The sequence below is a fragment of the Myodes glareolus genome, chromosome 20, assembly GCF_982192425.1.
Source record: "Myodes glareolus chromosome 20, mMyoGla1.1, whole genome shotgun sequence".
Classification (NCBI taxonomy): Eukaryota; Metazoa; Chordata; class Mammalia; order Rodentia; family Cricetidae; genus Myodes; species Myodes glareolus.
This window is the reverse complement of record NC_142045.1, coordinates 10666847-10689937: the sequence shown is the minus strand read 5'-3', so window position 1 is coordinate 10689937 and position 23091 is coordinate 10666847. Positions and strand designations below refer to the sequence as shown.

Below are 23091 nucleotides of genomic sequence, written 5' to 3'. Positions count from 1 at the left end.
TGACAGGCCAAGTCTTTGCTCCCTTAGACATTTGGAAAGCTTTCAGGGTCCTTAAAATTTAGTATGTAGTTAAGTAAAATGACAGCAATTAAAAAGCCAATGCGATAGCTGCCCGGAAGTTTTCATGTTAATAAAAAAAAAGCAAATTAATTTTAACAAAGTTATAGGCAATACATTTTAGTTCCTAAACCACAAAATGACTAAGAGTTTAGAAGGTCCCCTAAGCTGTCACAAGCCTGCAAAGCTCCAGCTGTTTTGGAGGCTGGACCGCTACAGAGATGAGGGCAAGACCTACCTGTCTCAAAGAAAAGGGGGTGGAGACACAGTTTAGCTGCACAAAACTTGCCCAGTCTGGGCAAGGCCCACATCACTGGTCAAACAATAACTTCAAAAGCACCGTGTAAGTGTTAACATTCCCAGAAAAAAAAAAGTCCTTGAATAAAAATATCACATTTTGGGCTGGAGAGATGGCTCAGAGGTTAAGAGCACTGGCTGCTCTTCCAGAGGTCCTGAGTTCAATTCCCAGCAACCACATGGTATAACCAGTGCTGTATAATTAATAAATAAATATTTAAAACAAACAAACAAAAATACCATGTTTCAAAACATCTCAAAGTTTCTGACGTCCCCAGGACAGGAAGCTCTAGACCAACTCTACCGACAATTCACGTGCTCCCAGCTGACACGTCAGGCTGAGGCAGGACAGACAGACAGACAGACAGACAGACTTAAGGGGATACAGAAAAGGAGAGGATATTCTTGCCAGTTGAGCATTAAGAATTAGAACATGGACCTGGTGGTGGAGGCACACACCTTTAACGCCGGAACCTGGGAGGTGGAAGCAGGGGGATCTCTGTGAATTAGTAGTTTATAGAGAAAGTTCCAGGACAGCCAAGGTTATGTAAGAGAAACCCAGTCTCAAAAAAAAAATTTTTTTTTACATTTGTTTAAGGGCTTTCTTCTTTCCCAATGGTAAACTGCAGTTTTCTAAGCTCACCAGTAAGCTCCTTAATGGTAAAAGGATATGCCCAACCTTCCTGTGAAACCCTAGTGGCTCTTGGTGACCTCATTCAATTATAATTCTACCCAAGCATTTCTGAAACCACCTTGTCATCTCACTTAATGGGGGCCGCCAGAACAACTCAGCAACCCTCTGAGATGTAAGGTGACAGCCATCAAAATGCCACAGACAGCCAATGCTAAGACCTGTGACTCCCCTTGAGGTTGCTCCCACACAGAGTCTTAGGCTCATAAGAAAACATTCCTTTTCCCCTTAAACTCACCTGTAACCTAGGTGGCCTAAAACATATGATCCCTCTGCCGCACTCTACTGAGTGGTGGGATTACAGACACACAGTATTAGATATGGCATTAAGAGAGAAAAAATCTTAGTGACTAGAATACTGTAAGACCTCTAAGAGTCTTTATGCTAAAACAATGCCAAGTCCCTCGACAGGTAGGGATGTGCACTCAACTGGAAGATTTCAGAGTATCTTCCAGCTGAGAGCAGACAGTACCTGCCGTTGGATACACACACACACACACACACACACACACACACACACACACACACACACCCCAGGATAGCAAATGGAACAAAAGGCCACTGTACAGGAGGGCACTGTCAGCCCTCACTCATGAGGAACCCACTAGCTAAGAGATTTTTAAACCCCAAGGAGAGCTCGTCTTCCCCGACTCTCAAAACTCCCACTTGACAGTCGAAGTTCCCTTCACGGGCTTTGAGAAAACTCCTGGATCTAGCTGGCACAGATTCATGTATTTAATGTGAATATGGACCCTCAATTACCTGCTTCTCAAAATTAAGAAAAAGCAGTTACAGAAAAATGTAAAACCCGAGGACTATCAAACACATGAGCTGCTGCCGACTTGCAAATGAACATAGCAACATTCCTGCCGGCGTCAGTTCTCTCAAAATCTCAATCTCTGTTTGGAACAAAACGAGACACGAGTGGTGGTGGTGCACACCTTTAGCCCCAGCACTCGGGAGGCAGAGGCAAGCGGATCTGAGTTTGAGGCCAGCCTGGTCTAAAGAGCTAGTTCCAGGACAGGCTCCCAAGCTACAGAGAAACCCTGTCTCGAAAAACAAAACAAAACAACAACAAAAACCAAAAGCAAAAAAAAAAAAAAAAAGAGAGAGAGACATGGATAAAACAAGGCTGCATCCAGAAAGAAACGAAGCATTTTGGGGAGCCCAGCAGGGCAGCACTCGTCCGTCTAACACAGAGGTGCCATGCAAAGCCACACGGAACAGGTCCTATCTACCACGCAGGCAGCAGCTTCAACCAAGACTCGCTTGTTCAGTATCATGCTCCTCACTCCCAGCGCAATGATGGATGCTTTCCTTCTTGCCTGAAACTCAATCACACCAAGGCCAACTCCAGCCAGGCCTGCCCACATGGGCCACAGGACAGATTGAGTCCTAAGATGCTACACTTTTTAATGCACAGAGAGAGGCTTTCATGTAGGGACCCACAAGGAAGGATGAAACCATCCTAAAGCAACATTAAGTATAAACAAATGTATTTAGCTTTTTGGGGTGGAGAGGAAATAAGAGTCTCAGTATGTAATCCTAGATGGTGTCAAAGTCACAGAGACCTGCTCGCCCCTGCCTCCAGAATACTAGGACTGAAAGTGCTGTATGCCACCACCCTCAACTGCGTGTGATCTTGCATGTTTTCAGATTTTGCCAGTACTCAGTGAACAGTACAGGTTTAATCAACGGACGTCACATTTCTGATCAAGGGTTCCAAGCACAACGTCACAGAAATGATGGGAAAAACCAAAACGAATCCATTCTAACTGTAAGTAAAATACTCGGATTAACAACACACTTATAAGCCAAATGAGGAAATTTAGCAGCTGCTGAGTTTCAGTAGTGACACACGGAACAGAGCTGAACAGGCTGAGACGGGAAAGGCTCTGAGAGCACCTGGAAAGAACACAGGACTTTGGAGGCCGAATCTGGAAGCTACAGTAGGGGATAAATGGGTGGCAAGACAGGAAGAAGGTAGATACCAAGGCCTGAGCTTAGTGTCACTCAGTTGATGGGCCCTGGTACCCATAGGACAAACCGGTAGGACACTATTGCCCATAGGCCTCCTGGTCTTTGAAACATGTAACTAACCTCCGATCTGAGCCACGAATTAAAAATCAAGAGCTGACTTGTGCACGAAAGCAGAAACCAAGCGGTCTCAAAGGCAGCAGTAGGCAAGGTTAGGGCTCCAAGTGAGCAGAGAAGGGTACCTGAGGTATACTCTAGATCAGCATCATAGGATAGAAAGGGCGGTCAAGTCAGCTGGTGGCACTTCCCACTGTCATAGGCAGACTGACCACCAAACAGGCCTGTTCCATCCTGAGTGAGCAGTCAGCAAGCCAATTCCTAGTACAACTGATACAATGAGGCTTCCTGCTGGAAGAAATGTATCAGTCTCACATAAATTTGAGTATTAGATAAAGCTAGTAAGTGTGCACAAATCATTCCTAGAGGCTGAACATCCAAGTTTCAGATCTACAAGAGGTATAGAATACACAGAAAATAAGAACAAGGGCAAGAGAAAGAACAGGGCAAGGTCCACCTTTCTGTTTCTTACTTCCCACGGTAGAGACCCCACCGGGTTACTTAAACCAGCCAAAGGAAGTACCTGATCGAGCAATGCCACTGTCCCTGTCTTCATTCTGTCCTCTGCTGGGCATGTCAACCGGTGTGCTGTGTGCTGAGACAGAGAGACGAGAGAAGCGTTATGGACCAGGCTCTCCAAAGACAGAGACATTCAAAAAAATGACTTCATGTATGATTTCAGAGAGGGTTACTGGTATTGGCCTAATATATAATAGAGATTAACTAGATAGCAAATTAAATACATAAAAAGATAACAAGAAGAAAATCAACAAGCCATTTGCCTTTATGCCGGAACCTAAAGGCTCCTCTGAGTGACATGAACAAACCAAACCATTCATGCAGTTAATACAGTCAGCGGTCTATTTCAGCCATTTCTTCATTATTTGTAGTATTTAAACAGTACAATGGTTTCAAAATACTTTATAATTAATTAGTCTCAGTGATAGTTGCAGTCAGCTCAGGAAGAGAAATAGTGAAAAGTCATTTCATGAATCTAGACATGCTTACTTATAGTCAACTCTTTTTTCTAACAGATTTTTTCCTCCAATTCTTTTACCCATACAAGGTATTCGAGTTATTCAGAAAAACTCATGTCCTGGCAAAAATGTGGAAAACACTCTTAAGTAGCACATGCATCTAGAAGGCTTCAGACTGGTTGGGCTGCAGATTTACTAGGATGAAAGAGGCGTGAGAATGTGTCCTAGAAAAGCTTATAAAGAACAAGAAGCCACTGTGTGCCTGGACATCATTCTTGCTAGCGTTTATCTTCCAAGTTTTGAAGAAAGTATATAAACAAGCTATACGTGGTCTAAGTAGCAGGGACAGTAGACCAGTTCCACTGGGCATCAGAGAACTGTGATATGTGTGTGTGTGTGTGTGTGTGTGTGTGTGTGAGAGAGAGAGAGAGAGAGAGAGAGAGAGAGAGAGAGAGAGAGAGAGAGAGAGAGAGAGAGAGATCAGGCTATAAAAAGGAACAGAATGAAAAATCCTATTTGCCTTCCTCACAACTTTAAGTTGGTCCGGAAGATGGCTCACAGTTGCTAGTCATGCTACAACAGACACTTAACAGCCTCTGCTGGCAAGGCCAGGTACATCTCAGAAAGCACCCACAATATCAAGATGACTACACCTGTAAGGAACCTAGACACTGCATTTAAATACTTTGAGCAAGTTAATATGAGAGAGAGAGACCTGATTGAGCCCTCCCATGCTTCTAACAGAGTGACTTAGAAACTCCATGCAGGTAAGGGTGCAGGTGAATAGATGGATAAAAGATGCCACAGCAAAGAGAACAGCTCACAGCAGCAGAGGCAGCCTAGGAGAATCAGAAGAAATTAATTCTCCTAGAAACACAAAGGGCTCATTTCAGATCAAAACCAGCTCGCTCCCATTTGGACCATTAGCAACAAGGTGGAACCTCGAAATAGCAGGACTCTGGTTGCATTTAAAACTAGTATCTCCTGCCACAAAAGCCCTTTGGGTTTCTAGAGAAGAATAAATGGATTTCTGTTTTTCTAGAACCTGCATAGGAGTTTTTAACGTGTGGGCCACACTGAGCTCAGCATTCCACACAAACCTGCAAAGAAAGAAGCGCTGCGGGTGAGCCGGAGCGGTCCTCCTTCGGACACCCCCTGCAGCAGTTTGCCGCTGCACGCCTGCAGCAGACCTAGAGCAGAACACACAGAAGACGCAGGGCACACACACAAATAAACACGGGTTAAAGATAACGCGAAACTAAACCCAAAACACAGCAAACTCAAATAAAGCAAAACACGCCCCCAACAGCAGCAATTGGGGAAGGTCTGTCAAGTGTCTCGTTTTACCTAGGTTACTTCCAGCGCGACAAGGACCCAGACTGTTCTGATTTGTGTTCAGTTTTCCAACCTGAGGATCTTGGTTGATGTATTCAAAGCTGTCCTGCAGGCTAAATCAAGATGGGGATGGGGAGGGGGACATCAAGAAGTTAACAAGTTTCTTTTTTAATAGATTCCGAACTACAGACAACGACTCGACAGTCTCTCAAAATTTTTCTTTATGAGAATAAAGTTTCACATCGACCAAGGGGAGTAAAGATGGGAGGTTGGGAGGAATTTGTTGGAGGAAAATGAAAATGTTTTGAAAGTGCCCAGTCCACATGACTACCTACGCAACTGCATTCATAACCACTGCGTATCTGAAATGAGACACCAAACTCTAACGCTATTCACTTCAAGGGTTTTCAATGAAGACTCAAAATGAATTAACTTTAAATCTTGGCTAATATCTATTAACAATTCTGCAGCTTGTTTCACGGGGAGGACATCAGAAATTATGATCCACTTTAAGAAAAGTAGAAGCACTCCTGAAGATGGGCAGGGCAGATTCCTTAAATGTATTATTTTAGAAAGACACTAAATACCAATACTTTGAAGAGAAATCAGTACAATAAAATTCAAATAATTTCTTAGTTAAATCTGAGTTCAATGTTTTATTACAGAGAGTTAGTGGGGTACACAAATATTTAGGTTATTCCAAAGACATGGAAAAACACTCATAAAAAACAAATGTCGCCTAGGTATGGTAGTGTATGCCTATAATTCCAGTATTCCCAAAGTAGAGGCAAAAGGACCTTGAGTTCCCTGCCAGCATGGGCTCCAGCTGTCATAGACTGTATCTGAGCAGCTCCTATCCCCAAAATAAGAAATAAAACACATCAAGTCCCATATAAGCTTAAGTCATAGTGTTCCAAAGGAAAGTGTGCAAACTATCTTGTTGAAAGGTAAGCCAAGAGTTACCCAGTTGTACCAAAATATGCAGTGGAAAATATATTTAACTTTCTAGGGTTATCAAGAAAAACTGCCTTCATTTTAATACTAAGCATGCTCCTGAATTTATGCCCTTATAAAAAGTCATTTATTTCATTAAAAAAAATAAACTGAGCAGGGTGGCTCTTACTGTAATCTCAGCACTTAGGGGGCTGAGGCAGGAGGTCCAGGGGTTCAATGCCATTGTATGGACTACATAGTTGAGTTTTGGCCATTCTGAGTCACAGAGTTCCGGGCTAGCATAAGCTATATAATGAGTTCAAGACCGGCCTAGGCCTGTAACAGTGAGACCCTGTCTCAAAAAATAAACAATATACCAATCATCTCTGCTTGAAAGCTCAAAGTGCATAAAGAAATCTTCCTGATAGGAGCCTAGACGTTCCAGGATTAGCCTTATAGGAAAATGTAAGGGGAGGAAGGGATGGGGGTATATAAACTAAGGACCTGACCGCTCCGAGGTATGGCTGAGGGGAAGGTTTTTATCGTAGGTATGTGCAAGAGTAGAGCCAGACGCATCTGAAGAGTTGAGAGCAGAGAAAGTAGTCAACAGAATATGGTCAGCAGACTGGACTGGGCCAGGAGAGGGGGGCGGGGATGAGAGAGGATGATAAAGTATGGGCAAGGGGAGGGGGGAGGGGAGGAGGGAGGGAGAGAGTATAGCCACAAAACCAGGGGTATAAGAAGAGTAGCTGAGGGAGGGCAGCTCCCATTTGTGATACTGGAGGAGCCTGGAGGCCAGCGTGTGCTTGGTATGCTAACAGGCACCAGACAGCCATGGGCCCCTCTGTCAGTGAGAAGGAAATGGTCTCTTTGGTGGAGGGAATGGAACTAGAATTTGGGCAGGTGGAGTTTCCTCTGGGCCTGACAGGAGGGACCAGAAATGGAAATAAAAAGATTGCATGGCCCAAGTACCTATCAGCCACAAAGGTAGCCTGACTGCAGACTGGAGGACTATACTACTTCACTCTTCCCAAGGTAAGTTACTGAAGCTGGGAGTGGGGGCTCACAACTGGAATCCCAATATTCAGGAGGCTGAAACTGAAGAATAACCATGAATCTGAGAGGCTGGGCTAGACCCCGTTCCCCCTACACCTGAAAAGCAGCCCTGTCCTCTTCCTGTCTTCCTGAGAATCAAAACTTGGTGACTGACAGCAGGAACAGAAGAGAAGAACAGACGCATACCCAAACAAGAGGCATTCGTCAACCTGGCAATAGAATAGTTTCGTTTTCCCTGGTATACATGGGCTCTGGGTTCACTCTCTAGCACCCTATAAATCGGATCCAGTACCGCACAGCTACTACCCCAGGACTCTGAGGGAGAGGCAGAAGGACCAGGAGCTCAAGGTCATCCTCAGCTACACAGCAAGTTCCAGTTGAGTTCAAGGTCAGCCTGGGACTTTGAGACCTTTTCTCAAAACATAGACAAAAATCATCTGTCTTTAGGGCCACCTGAGAAAAACCCAAAGTTTGTTTTTTCACTTGCTGTTATTAGAAAATGACTAAAACCTCTTTGCTGACCTGTACTTATCTTGTTATTCATTTAAAAATGTCTTACAGCCCTCAACGAATTTACCTAGCAAGAGATGCATCAAAATCATAGGGCAGGGGTGCAAAATTCCACACTTACTTATTTGTGCTTCCGCAGAAGCTGCCCATTCGAGCTGAGAAGACTTTACTAATCATCAGTTGAGGAGGAGAACTGAAAGACAAGAGGGGAGACAGGCGTTCTGTAGGTTAGGAAGCCGGCATCAGCCTTCCGGGTCTCGCAGCCTGTACAGGGGCAGCCTCACCGTATGTAGTGTATCTTCAGGGTGGAGCCTTTGTAGCTCATGGCCACAGAACCGAACATCATCTCCCCCAGCATGTTGACATCAGACGCTGGTCTCGTGTACTGCGCACGGAAATCAGCCAGTCAGAGCACACCACGGAACATGGCAATGTTTTACTACCATTGGTTAACACAGCACTGCCTGCTAATCTTTGGGTCTATGACTGAGCGGGCTGACAGTATCTTAAAGCTACAGCTGCCCATCTCACCATTGTCAACACAGGGATTACCTGATAAAGTTCACAAATATTGCTATATTTTATTTCTTCCCTATATACAACGTGCTCACACAACAATGACCACTCCTCTCCATTTATAAGCTCTAACTCTGGAAGAAACAGGCTATCTCTTTGGGTACGTAGATCCTGACAAGAAACATGGGTTAGTATTATCCAACTAAATAATTACGTGTGGTCATCTGAGTGAGAATTTCCTCCATAAGCTCAGGTGTCTGAACATTTGCTCACCCGTTTGATGTGGGATTCCCCTCTGTATGCTGTGAATATGTTTTATTACCACTGGTTAAGAAAGAATCTGCTCTGGGGCTATGGCAGGGCAGAATAGAGCCACGAGGGAAATCCTAACAGAGATACTGTGAGAAAGCAGGTGAAGTCAGAGAGAAGTTATGTAGCTGCTGAAGGAGACAGACGCCAGAACCTTACCCAGTAGGTCACAGCCTCATGGCAACACACAGATTAATAGAAATGGGTTAATTCAAGATGTAAGAATTAGCTAGAAATACGCAAAAGTCATTAGCCACACAGTGTTGTAATTAATTCAGTTTCTGTGTGATTAATTTCAGTCTGGGTGGCCAGGAAATGAACAAGCAATCTCTACCTACACCAGCTGATGCTCCAGTAGGTTTGGGATGTATGCCCTTCTGAACACTCATTCCGCTGTAGGCACAACCCAGCTCATTTCTCATATTCCCTACTAATAAATTCTACCCACCCTCTCCGTTTCATAATTTGCCCTTTCTCGGTACAAAGACCATGTGCCAACCGGGATTCTCAACTAGTACCAAGCACTGTAAAATACAGGCAAATGCACCACACAAATCTTAAAATTCAAGGCTTATTCACCTGTGGCTGCTGGTAATCACCATGGCCTTATTTAACCAGCAACAGTAGAGATTATATTCTGGACAGGTTCATAAGATAAGAACAGAGAGGGCTGGGAGATGGCTTAGCAATTAAAAGTACTGATTGCTCTTCCAGAGAACCTAGGCTCAATTCCCAGCACCCACTTGGCAGCTCACAAACTGTAACTCCAGTTCCAGGGGACCTGACTCCCTCACACAGACTTACATCCAAGTAAACAAACCACCAATGCACAATGCGTAAAATAATAAAACATTAAAATTAAAACAATAAACAAACCAGAAAGATGGTTATTGTGCCATGTGCCTACAATCCGAGCACAGGGGAACTTGAGACAGGAAGATTTGACATGGCCTCCATGGTGAGATCATGCCTGCCTGGGTTACTACAGGGGGGAGGATGTGTCAAGTTCGATGTGGTGCACACCTGAAAATCTCAGAATCTGGGAGGTAAAGTCAGGAGGATCAGAAATTCAAGGTCATCCTCAGCCATATAGCCAGTTAGGGGCCAGCCTGGACCACTGAAGACCCTGTCTCAAACGAGCAAAAACAACAAAGCAACAGCACCTCTCGAGACACTCGTGCCCACACTTACGGCTGTTCTAGAGACAACGAGTCTTACTTGGTACTTTGGAAGCTGCTCCTTAGCGTGCTGTAAAGATCCTCCAGAGCTGTGGAACGAGCCACCGCCGCCGCTGCCGACACTCCCGCTTTCCTGACAGCACCTGGCTGACATTTTAACAGGGACATCCTCTGCTTTCTGGATGAAGAAAGGCAGGCAAGAGTGTCAGGCTTTACCTACACTCTATCAAGTGGAAATCTGTCAAAACATTCGGGTGCCTGAATGGCATTAAAAAACAAAAGCTCTGTTTAATTCTTCTTTATGATGACAAAATCATTCCTGGGAGTCTGGGACAGCAGGGAAGGGGGAATGTCGGCACAGACACAGACATGATAGACAGAGACTGACCGAGACAGGGGGATAGCTGATAAACTATTTAAAGAGTACACTGTGTCTGTTAGTATTTACATTAAAAATTTACACTGTAAAGTCATAGACAAATACTACTCCCTGTTACAGATTTTAAGAGATTTTAGTATTATGTAGTCTTAACACATGGAACTGATGAGAAAAATGATCACAAACTTACGAAATTTTACCAACTAAATGTTACTGAGAAAAGAAACCTATTAGCCTGGGTGGGCGGGCTTGCGTTTCTTTCTTTCCTTTTAATATTTATTTATTGATTGACTGATTGATTATGCATACAATATTCTGTCTGCGTGCATACCCGCAGGCTAGAAGAGGACACCAGACCTCATTACATGTGGTTGCTGGGAATCGAACTCAGGTTCTTTGGAAGAGCGGGCAATGCTCTTAACCCCTGAGCCATCTCTCCAGTTCCCCAGGCTTGCGTTTTTCATACTTCCTTCTAGCACTCCATTACAAGCTCAGGGAAAGAAACCACCAGCATGACCTTGTGAAAGGTAAAGCACAAACCCTGAGACAGGAGCTACTGTGAACCCCAGAGCGTGTGATGGAAACGTGGTCTTTAAAGGTCAGAGGTAATGAACCCCAAGTGCTCCCTGCTAATGTCTATGACACAAAGGATAAGGATACCCTCGCCCGCCCCCAGGAGAGAACACTCCCTCCAGAGCAGCCTTCCTGAGAAATGACATCTGCAGAGTCTCCTTGGCCTCCTCCCTCCCTTCTTCTGCCGCCTTTGCTTGGGAACCCAGGAATGCAGCTTATCTAATCTCAGTGTGACTGTCGTGCTGGTGGTCTAAGGCACATGCTTGCCGTCATGCGCCATTCAAACTCATGGGGTTTTGTGCTTATCAAGGGGATGAGGTTGGGCAGCGGCTGGACTGGAAAAGGAACGTAAAGAGAACACAAGATGTGCTGGTCTCCAGCAGGTACTGCAGCAGCGATGGAACCTGAGGTTGTGCAGGGTTAGTCCTGAGCATCCTGCACGCCTGCCCTCGGCATGCTCTTCAGCTCCAACTGCCACTTAACACCTCTTAAACCAGAAACAGCCTCTCAGAGGGCTGACAGCTATGACAGGAAGTACCACCTCCGGGCAGACTGCAGGAGCACAGGGCAATGAGCGTGGCTGGAAACAGCACCTGGTACAGGGGGCGGGCTACCAACTGGCTTCTCCTGCCGTCTTTGGCAAGCTACAAAAATGTTCCTGAGCCTATGATGCCTTTTTTAATTACAAGAATATGTCTAAGAAATCAGTATCGGAGATGATCAAGCTATCCGATGATCAAGTTACCTCTGCTGGGGTATGCTGACTAACTCCAGTCCCCTGTGAAAATCATTTCCCCTCTTAACTGCCACCATCAGCAGCTCAGCCTTCTGGCTGAAGCATTGGGTAGAGCCCGCTCCTGTCCAGTAAATAAGGGGATCAAGTGCTGGCTCACCTAAGCTTCCAGTCCCAATCTGCCATTAAAGCTTACGTGAATCATCCGAGAGATTTCTCAGCTTTCTCCTCCACCCACCTACCAAGCCCAGCCACTGGTATAATGATTAGCAGTCTGGCAGAAATTCCTCCTAAGTGCTGCGGTATCCACCCGGTTCACCGCCGTCAACCAAACATTTCCTTCCTGCAAACCAAGATTCTTATCAAAAGCTGGAAAACAAGGGCCAGCGAGAAGGCTCAGCAAGGAGAAGCACTTGTCCCACGAGTCTCTCGTGGCGATGTATGATCCCTGGGGCCCACCTAAAGGGGGGAGAAGAAACCAACGCCACAGAGCCATCCTCTGACTCTGCACAGCCCCACAAATCATTTCTAGGAACTAAAGCTGGAGAACGGCCCACTGGCCCTGGTGAGACAAAGGCCACGCTGTAACTGTTCTTTTACTGAACCACAATCTACAGACTATCAGAATCTGGTCAGTATGGGAAGCGAGTAATTAAAGAAAAGAGGGAGTACCCGTGGCTATATTGAATCTGTAAGCATCTGAACAAATACTGAAGAGAATGGTCTAGCTGTGGCAACAGATTAGAGGTATCCTGGCTGATATCCAGAGATCAGGGAGGGCAAGGGTCTTCCCAAATGTTTTTATCTTTCCTGGTCTGGATCAAACAGGTCAAGATTCTTCCGGTCTGGGCTGGAGAAATGGCTCAGCGGTTAAGAGCACTGACTGCTCTTCCAGAGGACCCGGGTTCAATTCCCAGCACCCACATGGCAGCTCACAACTGTCTGAAAATCCAGTTCCAGGGGATCTGACACTTTCACACCAATGCACATAAAATGAAAGAAAAATAAATCACAAAAATTTAAAAAAAAAAAAAAGATTCTTCCGGTCTTCAGTGGTCATCCCAAGTCCCTCCCACACCTCCAGCTCCCATTATCCCCCCCCCCACACACACACACACAACAGGGAAATTAAGGAAAGCTTCCTTGGTCAGAAGGGTAAGGTGACAGTGCACACGTGTACAGAAAGTGCACACGCGTGTGGACAGTCTACGTGCATACAGACAGTGCACACACGCACACTGAGGCCCTCCAATGAGGAGGCCTTTTCATTCAGTTTGAACATGTGTTACAAAACATTTATGATTCATTTTGGTTTTTGAAACACGGGTCTTACCATGTAGCATAGGCTAGCCCCAAATCACCATCTTCCTACCTCAGCCTATCTAGTGCTGGACTACAAGCACAATCCACACTTGGTACCTTTGTCTATGAGAAAACCAGGACAGAATGACCTTCTCTTCTGGCAAATACTCTAGAGCTTCATGGATCTCAGCAATGTATTTCCTACTATGCTTACAAAGTCCTACTGATCACACGCACCAGCAAATGCGTCTTTTCTGGGTGACAGGGTTGGCCTACCGTAATTGCTTGTTAAGTTTCACCCATGCTCATGACACACGCTCGCCCATTGGAGTGCAAGCTTTGCTTGTTCTTCTGAACCCTTGCTGGCCCGGTACCACACAGCTCGAACGGAACACAGACGGTGGAGAGCCCACCGGCATTTCATACCTGAGCAGCTGCCTGTTCCGTCTTCTGAACGGCTCTGGAATCAAACATGACCTGTCTGCCTCTCCTCTCACAGTCCTGGTACACTATCAGGCGAATGTCGCTCAGGTCCAGCTCCGAACATGACCAACTGTGGATTCAAAAGAGAAAGGAGCTAGGTTGTCTTCAGTGGCTTGGTGCCATCACGAGCAAACACGATTTCCAACCAGAGGCCTTTGTGCCAGCCAGAAAGTGGCTGTGCGAATAGTACCGGCCCTCAGGGGAGGCGGGACTGGTGTAGGGAGAAATCATTGGAGAGAAAGCACTGCCTTCCAGAGCCAGTTGGGGCACAAATGGCAGAGAGAAGTTGCAAGGACACACAGAGAGGGCTGTGGGATGCCTGGGTTCTGGAGAACGCACCAGGTAAGGAGTTAAGAGAGTTGTTTATGCTTCTATGGACTCAGGAATGAGAAGCCAGCCACCACTGCTCAGGCGGAACTAGCAGTTACACAGCCTAAGGTTTGTGTACTTTCCCTGTATGTCTGGCTTGATGCAGAGGCTTTGAAACCAAATGCATTTGCTAACCATCATGGTTAGCAACGAGGGAAACAGTTTATTTCTAAAAGGCATTAAGGAAAAAAAAATGCAGGATTACACAGTAGCAACAATTCTATTAGAAAGCAGAAACTAGAGAAAGGAACAACTCACAGAGTGCTCCCAGCACACGGCGAGCAATCCATTCAACTCGCATTTAGTCTGTATTGTAGTCGAGGCGCTGTAGGTGCTAAGGAATCAATCAAACTGGCTAGGGTCCCTGTCCTCGTGAAGTTCAAGGCTTACTGAGGGATATCAATAACCTAATAGTTACACAGAAATATACAACTACAAACTGAAGTTCAAGGAAGAAAACTAGAGGGTACGAGAGTCTCCGAGCCTGGCGTCCGTCTCAGGCTCGCTTCTACAAGCTCGGCACTCAGGAGACACCAGCCTGGTTACAACCTAGCAAGACCGTGTCTCAAAAAGGTGAGATTTAAGGAGTGAGGGGGACAGAGAAGTCACTGAGGATTTAAAGCGACATTTAAATGCAGACCTGAAGAATGAACAGCTCACATGAATACCGCAGAACACACAGAAATGTAGCACAGGAAAGGGAGAGAGGAAAACCAGAGAGCTACTCCCCAGCCCCGTGGGTGTGGAGGGGGTGGGAGAGCTGAAGCAGGCCCAGACAGGACGGGCTCCGAACACAAAGAGCAGTCCAGGAAAACTGACATTGATAAGAGATCAGATAGCTGCTGCCCTAAGAAAACCCGGAGGTGGGAGTGGACGCACAGGGAGCCAAGACGCCAACATCGCCTGCTGCAAGGTGTGAGGACCAGCAGCAGCAATGCATCCGGCTTGAATCTAGAGGATTAAGGTAGAATCTAGATGTGCCTGAGGCAGAAGGGGTGCCAACTGCTCCGGCAGACTCCGCTAGAGGGCATGGGGAAGACAATGACCGGGTGGGTGACAAATGGGCAGGGGATAAAGGAGGGACAGATGGAAAATATCTAAGTAGTAGACTGTGTAAGTATGGCCAGACACAGCTGGAGTCAAGTCCAAAAGTCTTCACCTTCCACTTTGCCACTGGAGTAATCAGTGTAGAACTGCTGACTTCACAAACCTGTTGCGTGGATTAAATAAAATACATAAAGGGCTTCACACTAGCCTGACACACACACGAACTCCAACATGCTAAGCTCACTCCCGGGAGTGAGAGGGCTGGTTTCTGTGAGAAGCTGGGTTGCCTTTGGTCCTTCCCTGTTTCAGGCAATACCGACCATGTTACTGAGGGAAAGCAAGAGGATTTGTTCTCCTAAACACCAGCTGCAAAACAGAGAAACTTCTGGGCATCCCTTCCTTCACCAACATGTTTTCTAAGCTGTGCTTGGCACCCTTGCCCCCTGACGCGGAACACTGCGACAAATTTACTTTGGAAACCATTTTTCCTCTGCCCTCAGTCCAGGGGAAGCCCGTGTCTAAGGTCTGACCGATGACACATGCATGCCACATGACTCCAAGCTGGCAGATGGGAGCCACAGCTCACAGCCCAGCTATCGTGTGGCAAGGGGCTGTTAGGTGAAGTCATTGTGGACGAAAGCACAAGAGCAAAGGCATGAGACCGATTCCCGCTGGCTCTGAAGACCAGCTGGCCCTCTGTATATGCTATTTTTGGAGAGTTCTGTCAAAATGAGGTCTGATGACTACGACCCAAACTGCCAAATTTAAAATCTATACAAGGCTATTAAAACTCTCTGGCTAGGTGTGATGATCCTAACAGAGGCAGGTGGATCTCTGAGAGATTGAGGCCATCCTGGTCTACATAGTGAGCTCCAGGACAGCAAGAAGTACACAATACGGAGAACTTGTCTAACAAAAACAAAACAAAAAGACAAAGAAAACCATAAACAACAACAACCCCTCTGAAATGTGTGTAAGGCCCAAGGGCTGGGGCTACAACTCAGTAAGAAGGTGCTTGCTTGGCATTTGTGAAAGCCCTGAGCTCCATTCCAAACCATAAAACAGACAATACACAGGGTGAGGTTATTAAAAGTAGGAAAAAGCAACAAAGATTTAATCACTACTAGGTATGGAGCACATATCTTTAATCCCAGCACTTAGGAGGATGAAGACGACAGACCTCTGGGAGTTCTAGGTCAGCCTAACTGACGAGGATGTTCTGGGCTAGCCAAGGCGACAAAAAGTGAGACCCTCTCTCAAAACAAACAAACAGAGAAGGAAGGGAGAAAGACAAGGACCTAGTTCCTTGATAGTATCTGTACAACCCCTACTGCTCAGAGAATTACATCTGCCAAAGCGGCAGAGCTTACACAGCAATCCTTGAGGGCGACCCCTTAGAATTTCAGCTAGGAGAAAAGATAATATCTCTGGAATTCAAATTCAAATAATCAGCATAACATTTTATTAGATTCACGTTCTTTCTCACTTAAAAGACAGGAGATAGTTGGGCAGTGGATGACACATGCCTTTAATCCCAACACTCGGGAGGCAGAGGCAGGCAGATCTCCGAGTTTGAGGCCAGCCTGGTCTACAGAGAGAGTTCTAGGGCTACACACAAAGAAACCCTGTCTCAAATAAATAAATAAATAAATAAAAATAAATTTAAAAAGGGGCAGCTGCTTGATGCAGTGGTATTAGGACTGCAAATTTGAGGCCAGCCTAGACTCTATTCTAGGTCTGTTTGGACTGGAGAGCGAGACCGTGTCTTAAAAAAGAAAAATAGGAGATAAGATAGAAGCAGAGAATAGAGGAAGAGAAGGGGTGTGTGTGTGTGTGTGTGTGTGTGTGTGTATCAGATTATCCAACTTTTTTTTTAACTCAAATATCTTCAAAGTATTTCATAAAAGGAGAAAAACTCCATTCTCCCATATGAATATTATTTTGGTTTAACATCCAGTCAGCATCATTTTGGCATCTGCCATCTGAAATGTGCCTAGAGGAAACCATAGCCAAGTATGGTGATGTTATGTTCTGGAATGAGACAAGCCTGCTCCATTGCCTTCAGAAGGTCTCTGGGATGACACCTACAGGAAGAGAGAAACAAGAACACCCACTCCCTTGAGTTGCCCTCTGCTCTCGTGTGCTCCAACAGGTACACACACCTACAAGCACTAAACCTAAGTTCAGACGGGGACAATAAAAACTTTAAATGGTATGGTGCCGTGTGCTTGGTCAGAACGCCTTATTTCTCAACTCCACACCAACAAAAGTACAAAGCAAGTTACCAACACATGAATTATTTTCCTGAAAAGTAACAACAGCAATAATGCAAAGGATTTGAGGCACAAAAAAAAAAAAAAAAACCACCATCTCTTTAAAGTATAGATGTGCTATAACCCAAACTAGGAAAATTCAAGATCAGTCTGGGCTATAGAATAAGACTCCTTCTCAAAAATAAAAACAAAATCACACCAAAAGAATGATTATACACACACACACACACACACACACACACACACACACCATGTACTGTAACAAAACTATGACTAATACCATGCTCCCCCAAACCGTTAAAAAAAAAAAAGAAAGAAAAAGAAGTAGAAGAAATAAAAGATAAGCTGTAGCCCTAACTCCAGCACCCACGAGTCAGACCTTGTTTAGAAATAAAATGTTTGGAGATGAAGAAGATGAGGTGCGATCATGCTGAATTAGAATGGGTGCTAATCTCACGACGGGGTCCTGTAAGAATGGGATTTGGACACAGACACACAGGAATGTTCTGCTGCTGAAGACAGTCCAAACACCAAAAGACAAATGGTGCCCTATCCAATTCCTGGGGGCATCAAATGTGTCTCCTGCTGGACTCGTGTGCCAAACGCGCCCGTGAAGCCGGTTTAGAACGTGCATGGACTTTAAATACTCAGCCAGTGAATGTTTTTCATTTTCTACGTAATGACGCACTGACTCCTAAGAGAGGGGTTGACGTGATCTTAGGTAGAGGTCTGCTCTTAGGCAGAGGAGAACATCCTCAGGGCAGAGGCAACGCTATCAAGGACCTGTGGTTTCAAAAAAGAACACCTCACAAAGAATAGAATGGTCATTATGTATTTTGCCGCACATAATCCGCTATCCCCTACACCCCAGACCAGGTCACTTCCTTGGGTTTATACCTCCCTTAAACTGTTACAATAGTAAGATGAGCAGTGGCCTAAGTGTGCCCAGGGCAGAAGCCATGATCTATGGTTCTCCTCTGGGTCTCACACAAGGAAGTAAAAATATACAGTCAAAGTAAACATACAGGAATAATTGAAAGGCAGTCTTGTGTTCCAACAATGTCAATATTTAAGGAATCAGATAGGATAGGGAACTTTAAATGGTCCAAGAAAATGTTAAATAAGGCAATACTGAGCAGGCATGGTGGTATATACTCATAATGCCAACCCTCAGAAGACTGAGGCAGGAGGATCACCAGTTTCAGCCAGCCTGGGCAACACAGTGAGACCCTGTCTCAAAAACACCAGTAATAAGAGCAGAGAAACTCGTAGCTACTCATCCATTTAACAGGCAATTCCTGTCTGCTCACTGTGTGCCAAGCAGTGTCCCAGGTACTGGGACAAGGTTGAGTAGATTATGACCTCTGGTGCCATAAAGATTACTGTATCATAAGGACACAACCCCACTGCTCTTAAATACCGTTCTTTACAACCCTCACACACTCCCTCCTCTCTCTTAAAAACCAGTTTCTAAATACAAACAGGAATCTCTCAAAAAGCTTGTTGGAGGGCATGGTGGCACACACCAGTAACCCAAGGACTAGGGAAGTTGAGAAGGAAATCATTGAGTTCAGGGCTACTATGAGCTATATAATGAATCCCTCTCTTCCTCCCTCCCTCCTTCCCTCCCTTCCAATAAGATGAACCAAACAAACAAAGCCAGAAAGGAGACAAGGAGGACCATAATTTGAAGGATTAAAAACAAAGACTAGGTATAGAGGAAAGGGAAAAACTATGCTGTGATAAGGATGAATCACAGTTCACCTCATCAGCAAACTATTTGTTTCAAGAGAAAAAACTATGTAGATGATCGTAACAGATGGGGAAATCGTGTACTTTTGCTAGATTAATAATACACCCAAACAAACAGCTCACAGGAAAAGTCATTGTCAAATTAGTTGACTTTCCTTTCTCATGTTTTACTTATAATAGCACTAAGTGCAAGAATGCCTTGGTTCACGCTACATTGTATAAACTTCCTCCACTGACTCGCCGGCCTGCAGTCAAGAGAAGCAGAGGGCCACAAAACCCCCATTCTCACAGGAGACGCTTATTGGCAAAGCATCCTGTTATTTCACCCAAAGATATTTACAAGCCGGTTGTAGTTTTCCCATTCAAGAACCTAAGTTATGTATAAGCTTTCCATCTGCTTATAAACACGAGGTGCAGAATGAAAGAGCAAACATCACGCGGCAGCAGGGCACAGGAACAGTGATGTCACAGAGATCTGGACGTGCACACCAGGATTTGCTCCCCACACGGGCTGGGACACCTGATGACCCACGACAGATGCTGAAATCAACAAGCTCCAGTTCTTATGTCCAAATACACTTAAATAACAAAGCCACACCCTGAGAGGTTCGGAGATAAATGTCTAAATTCAGACATGAAATTTACAGCATGGATCTTCAGGACACGCAACAGAGGCTTTGATGGTGAGGCTCGCTGCAGTAAACAGACATTTTTCTAAACTTGATTTATGTGCATGTCTACGTAGGTATGGGTGCCCTTGGAGGCCAGAAGAAGGTGGCTGTGAGTGGCACAATACAGGGGGGGCTGGGGTTCCAACCCTGGTCCTCTGCACAAATGTGAGTGCTCACAAGCATGGAGCCATCTCTCCCAGCTCAGCAGTTCCCACCCAGGACTCTGAACTAACTGTGGAAGTTACTAACTACAGCACGGAGCTTTCCAAAAACCTGGTGCCTTACACAACTTACAAGTCTGTCGGAAAAAGATGGACCAGGCTTCTGCGAGGCACGGCTCAAACACAGTCCATTCAGACGCACAGTCCCGTAACAGAACTCCTGGGAGCCAGATGTTTCAAAATTCAGATTTTTTAAAAAAAGATTTTAGAAAGATGAATATTATATAATACCTCCTCCAGCGTGGGAGAGGCAGTGAAACTCCTAAATCGGATTACAACAGCCCAAGAGATGAATATAATATACAAACATTTCCTACAGTTTCCCTATCAGTTCAGATCATCTGAAGGCTTTTCGGAGACTTTAAGATTTTAGAGACATAAGATACAGGACTGCGGAACCATTCGACGGTTGCTCTACCTGAAGGTAGGACCAAAGGGTACAGAAGCTTCCAGGTCTCTACATTTTTCCTGAACGTAACTATCGAGGACGACAGTCAAAGGTTTATGTTGATGAGGTTGGCTGTAGCTCTGAACCCCAACCCTGAAACAGTGTCAATAAACGGCAGCAAAGGTCACAAGCTCAAAGCGCCTAAATCCCTGTGTAATCTGTGCACACAGCCGCAAACACTACAGTACGTGTGGGCGCGGCTGGAGACTCAGGTCCTAGGAAAAGATCAAGCGAAGACAATTCTCTCCCGCCTTTTTTGAGCTCAGGGTCCTATGAGGACATCGAGCGTACACGGCTTACAGATAGCTCAGAATGAATCACAAACCCAAGTGGAACAGGCCTGACCCTGTAGTTCAGCTGGGTGTGGTGTCTCCTGCCTATGATCCCAGCACAAGAGGGAGAGTCACCATGTGGGGCAGCAGGGCTATCCATAGTAAGATCCAGGCCACACGAGGCTGAAGAGCGAGATTCTTGCCTCAAAAGCAAACAAAACAAAGCACGCCTACAAGAGAGAATATAGATGACTTTAGGGCACGGATAACAGTTTTTACATACAACATCATAGACAGGGGCTGCAAAACAAATCATTGGCAAGACAAACGTACTAAAGTTGAAACTTCTATCAAATACTGTCAAGAGAATGAGAAGACAGGCTGGAGAAAAAAAAAACATTTGCAAAAGATGCATCTAATAAAGGATTGCTATCCAAAATAAAGATGTCTTAAAACTTGACAAGAAATCAAGCATGGGAGGGATGTGGTGGCTCATGTCTTTCATCCCAGTGCTTGGGAGGAAGAAGCAGGCAGAGCTCTGTGAATTCGAAGTCAGTCTCGTCTGCACAGCGCGTTCTAGGCCAGCTATCACTACACGGAGAGACTTTGACAAAAAAGAAAGGAAGGGAAGGGAAGGGAGGAGAGGGGAGGGGAGGAAAGGGGAAGGGAGGGGAAGGAAGGAAGGAAGGAAGGAGGGAAGGAGGGAAGGAGGGAGGGAGGAAAAGAAAGAAGGAAAGGAGGGAGGGAGGGTGGGGAGGAAGGAGGGGAGGGGGAAAGGGGAGGGAGGGAGGGAGGAAAAGAAAGAAGGGAGGGAGGGAGGAGGGGGAAAGGGGAGGAAGGGAGGGAGGGAGGAAAAAAAAGAAAGAAAGAAAGAAAGGAGGGAGGGAGGGTGGGAGGGAGGAGGGGAGGGGGGAAGGGGAGGGAGGGAGGGAGGAAAAGGAAAAGAAAAGAAAGAAAGATAGAAAGAAAGAAAGAGAAAGAAAGGAGGGAGGGAGGGAGAGAGGGAGGGAGAGAGGGAGAGAGAGAGGGAGAGAGAGAGGGAGAGAGAGAGGGAGAGAGAGGGAGAGAGGGAGAGAGGGAGAGAGGGAGAGAGAGAGAGAGAGAGAGAGAGAGAGAGAGAGAGAGAGAGAGAGAGAAGCGAAGCATGAGGCTGGAGAGATTGCTCAGTGGTTAGAACTTGTTCTTGCAGAGAACCTGAGTTCAGTCCTCAGCACCCACATGGTGACTCACAACCATCTACAACTCCAGTTCCCAGGCACCACGCATGCACACATGCAGATGAACATTTATACACACAAAATAAGACAAATAAACAAAAAACTTTAAAGTTTTTAAAAGAAAGCATGATTAAAAAACAGACAAGAGGTTTGATTAGGTACCTCACAACAACAAGGATTCAGGTCGCTAGAAAAGATGGCCCACAAGTTCAAGATAGTCTTGAGCCTTAGCCTGGCCCACACAGAGTTCCAGGTCAGGCAGGGCAACAGGTGAAATACTGTCTCAAAAACAAAACAAAGGAGAAACCCAGAAAAATAATGCAAAAGGAACAACAGTGAGGCGTCAACTATATTATCTATTAGCGTAGGCAAAATCTAGAACACAGACCGTCCAAATGTTGGCTCTCATGCATTGCTGGAGACAGAGGCACTCTGGGAGCCAGCCTAGCTTCTCCTTACCAACTGGGACACACCCCTCTCATATGAAGCAGCTGAGTGTCGGCTATTTCACCCATGAGAAGAAACGCACGTGCAAGGCTCTGCCGACACACGCTTAAGCAGCTTCGCTGATAAACTTCAAACTCTTGGAAGCAACCGAGCTGTTCATTAGGTAAGGAAACAACCAACCGAAGACTTGGAACAAAAGAGAAATGAGCTATTGGGCCACGGACGGACGTGGATTAGCTTCCAATGGATGCTGCTTAGGAAAAGAATCAGTCTGAAAAGGTTGTCTGTTGTATGATTCTAACCAAACGACGTTCTGAAAAAGATTGTTGCGGTTCAGAAGAGAAGATGGGGCATACAGATCAAGCCAACTGCTAGGGTGCTGAAACTATAAATCTCATCTGTCAGAACAAACAATATCTACCATGAAGAGTGAACACAGATTTAAACGAACGACTTGGGTGTCGACGTGTCACTACGCACATGCACCAACCACCACCGTGTGAGGCAGGCTCTGGGTGTGTGGAGACGCGGGGTGCGACAGGAACTCCTGACAGGAACTCCTGACAGGAACTCCCTACGTCCTCCTCAGTGTGGCCCTGGGGTGCCGCGTGGCTTTGGTAAAGGAGGTCACCACCAGAGCTGGCTGCTCACTGCTCAGCACTCTCCCGGCTTCTGTTAATAATGTAACAACAGGACAGGCTAAACCAGAGTCTGACTCACAACAGGAATGAGAGCAGGGGAGTCAGGAAGTGGGGAGCAGCGCAGCAGGCACCCAAGCTCAACGCAGGAAACTGAACAGAGATGCTTCCACAGCTGCCCAGTGGACCTGCAGGCTGCAGGGATGAAGTAGCCCCGTGTTCTGTGCGGGACGCCATCACATCACTCCGGAGTGGATTACATACGGTGACTAACAAGTGTTGTTTTACCCAGCTGTCACCAAGGCTTATCAAA

The 23091-nt window shown here is 45.8% G+C and overlaps 1 protein-coding gene across 5 annotated transcripts in view; it reads right to left on the bottom strand.

The window, feature by feature from the left end:
* The window catches only part of Fnip2 (folliculin interacting protein 2), a 108878-nt gene that overhangs the window by 45633 nt on the left and 40154 nt on the right, over positions 1 to 23091 (bottom strand). For 3 of the 5 annotated variants that reach the window (XM_087899446.1, XM_087899450.1, XM_087899448.1), the window contains exons 2-8: positions 13367 to 13493; positions 9994 to 10131; positions 8235 to 8335; positions 8072 to 8143; positions 5464 to 5564; positions 5217 to 5306; positions 3663 to 3734 (exon numbers count right to left, since the gene is read on the bottom strand). In XM_087899446.1, the coding sequence (XP_087755572.1) occupies positions 3663 to 3734; positions 5217 to 5306; positions 5464 to 5564; positions 8072 to 8143; positions 8235 to 8335; positions 9994 to 10131; positions 13367 to 13493 (701 nt within the window). The remainder of the gene's footprint in view (positions 1 to 3662; positions 3735 to 5216; positions 5307 to 5463; positions 5565 to 8071; positions 8144 to 8234; positions 8336 to 9993; positions 10132 to 13366; positions 13494 to 23091) is intronic. The other 2 variants (XM_087899447.1, XM_087899449.1) reach the window with 1 other exon arrangement.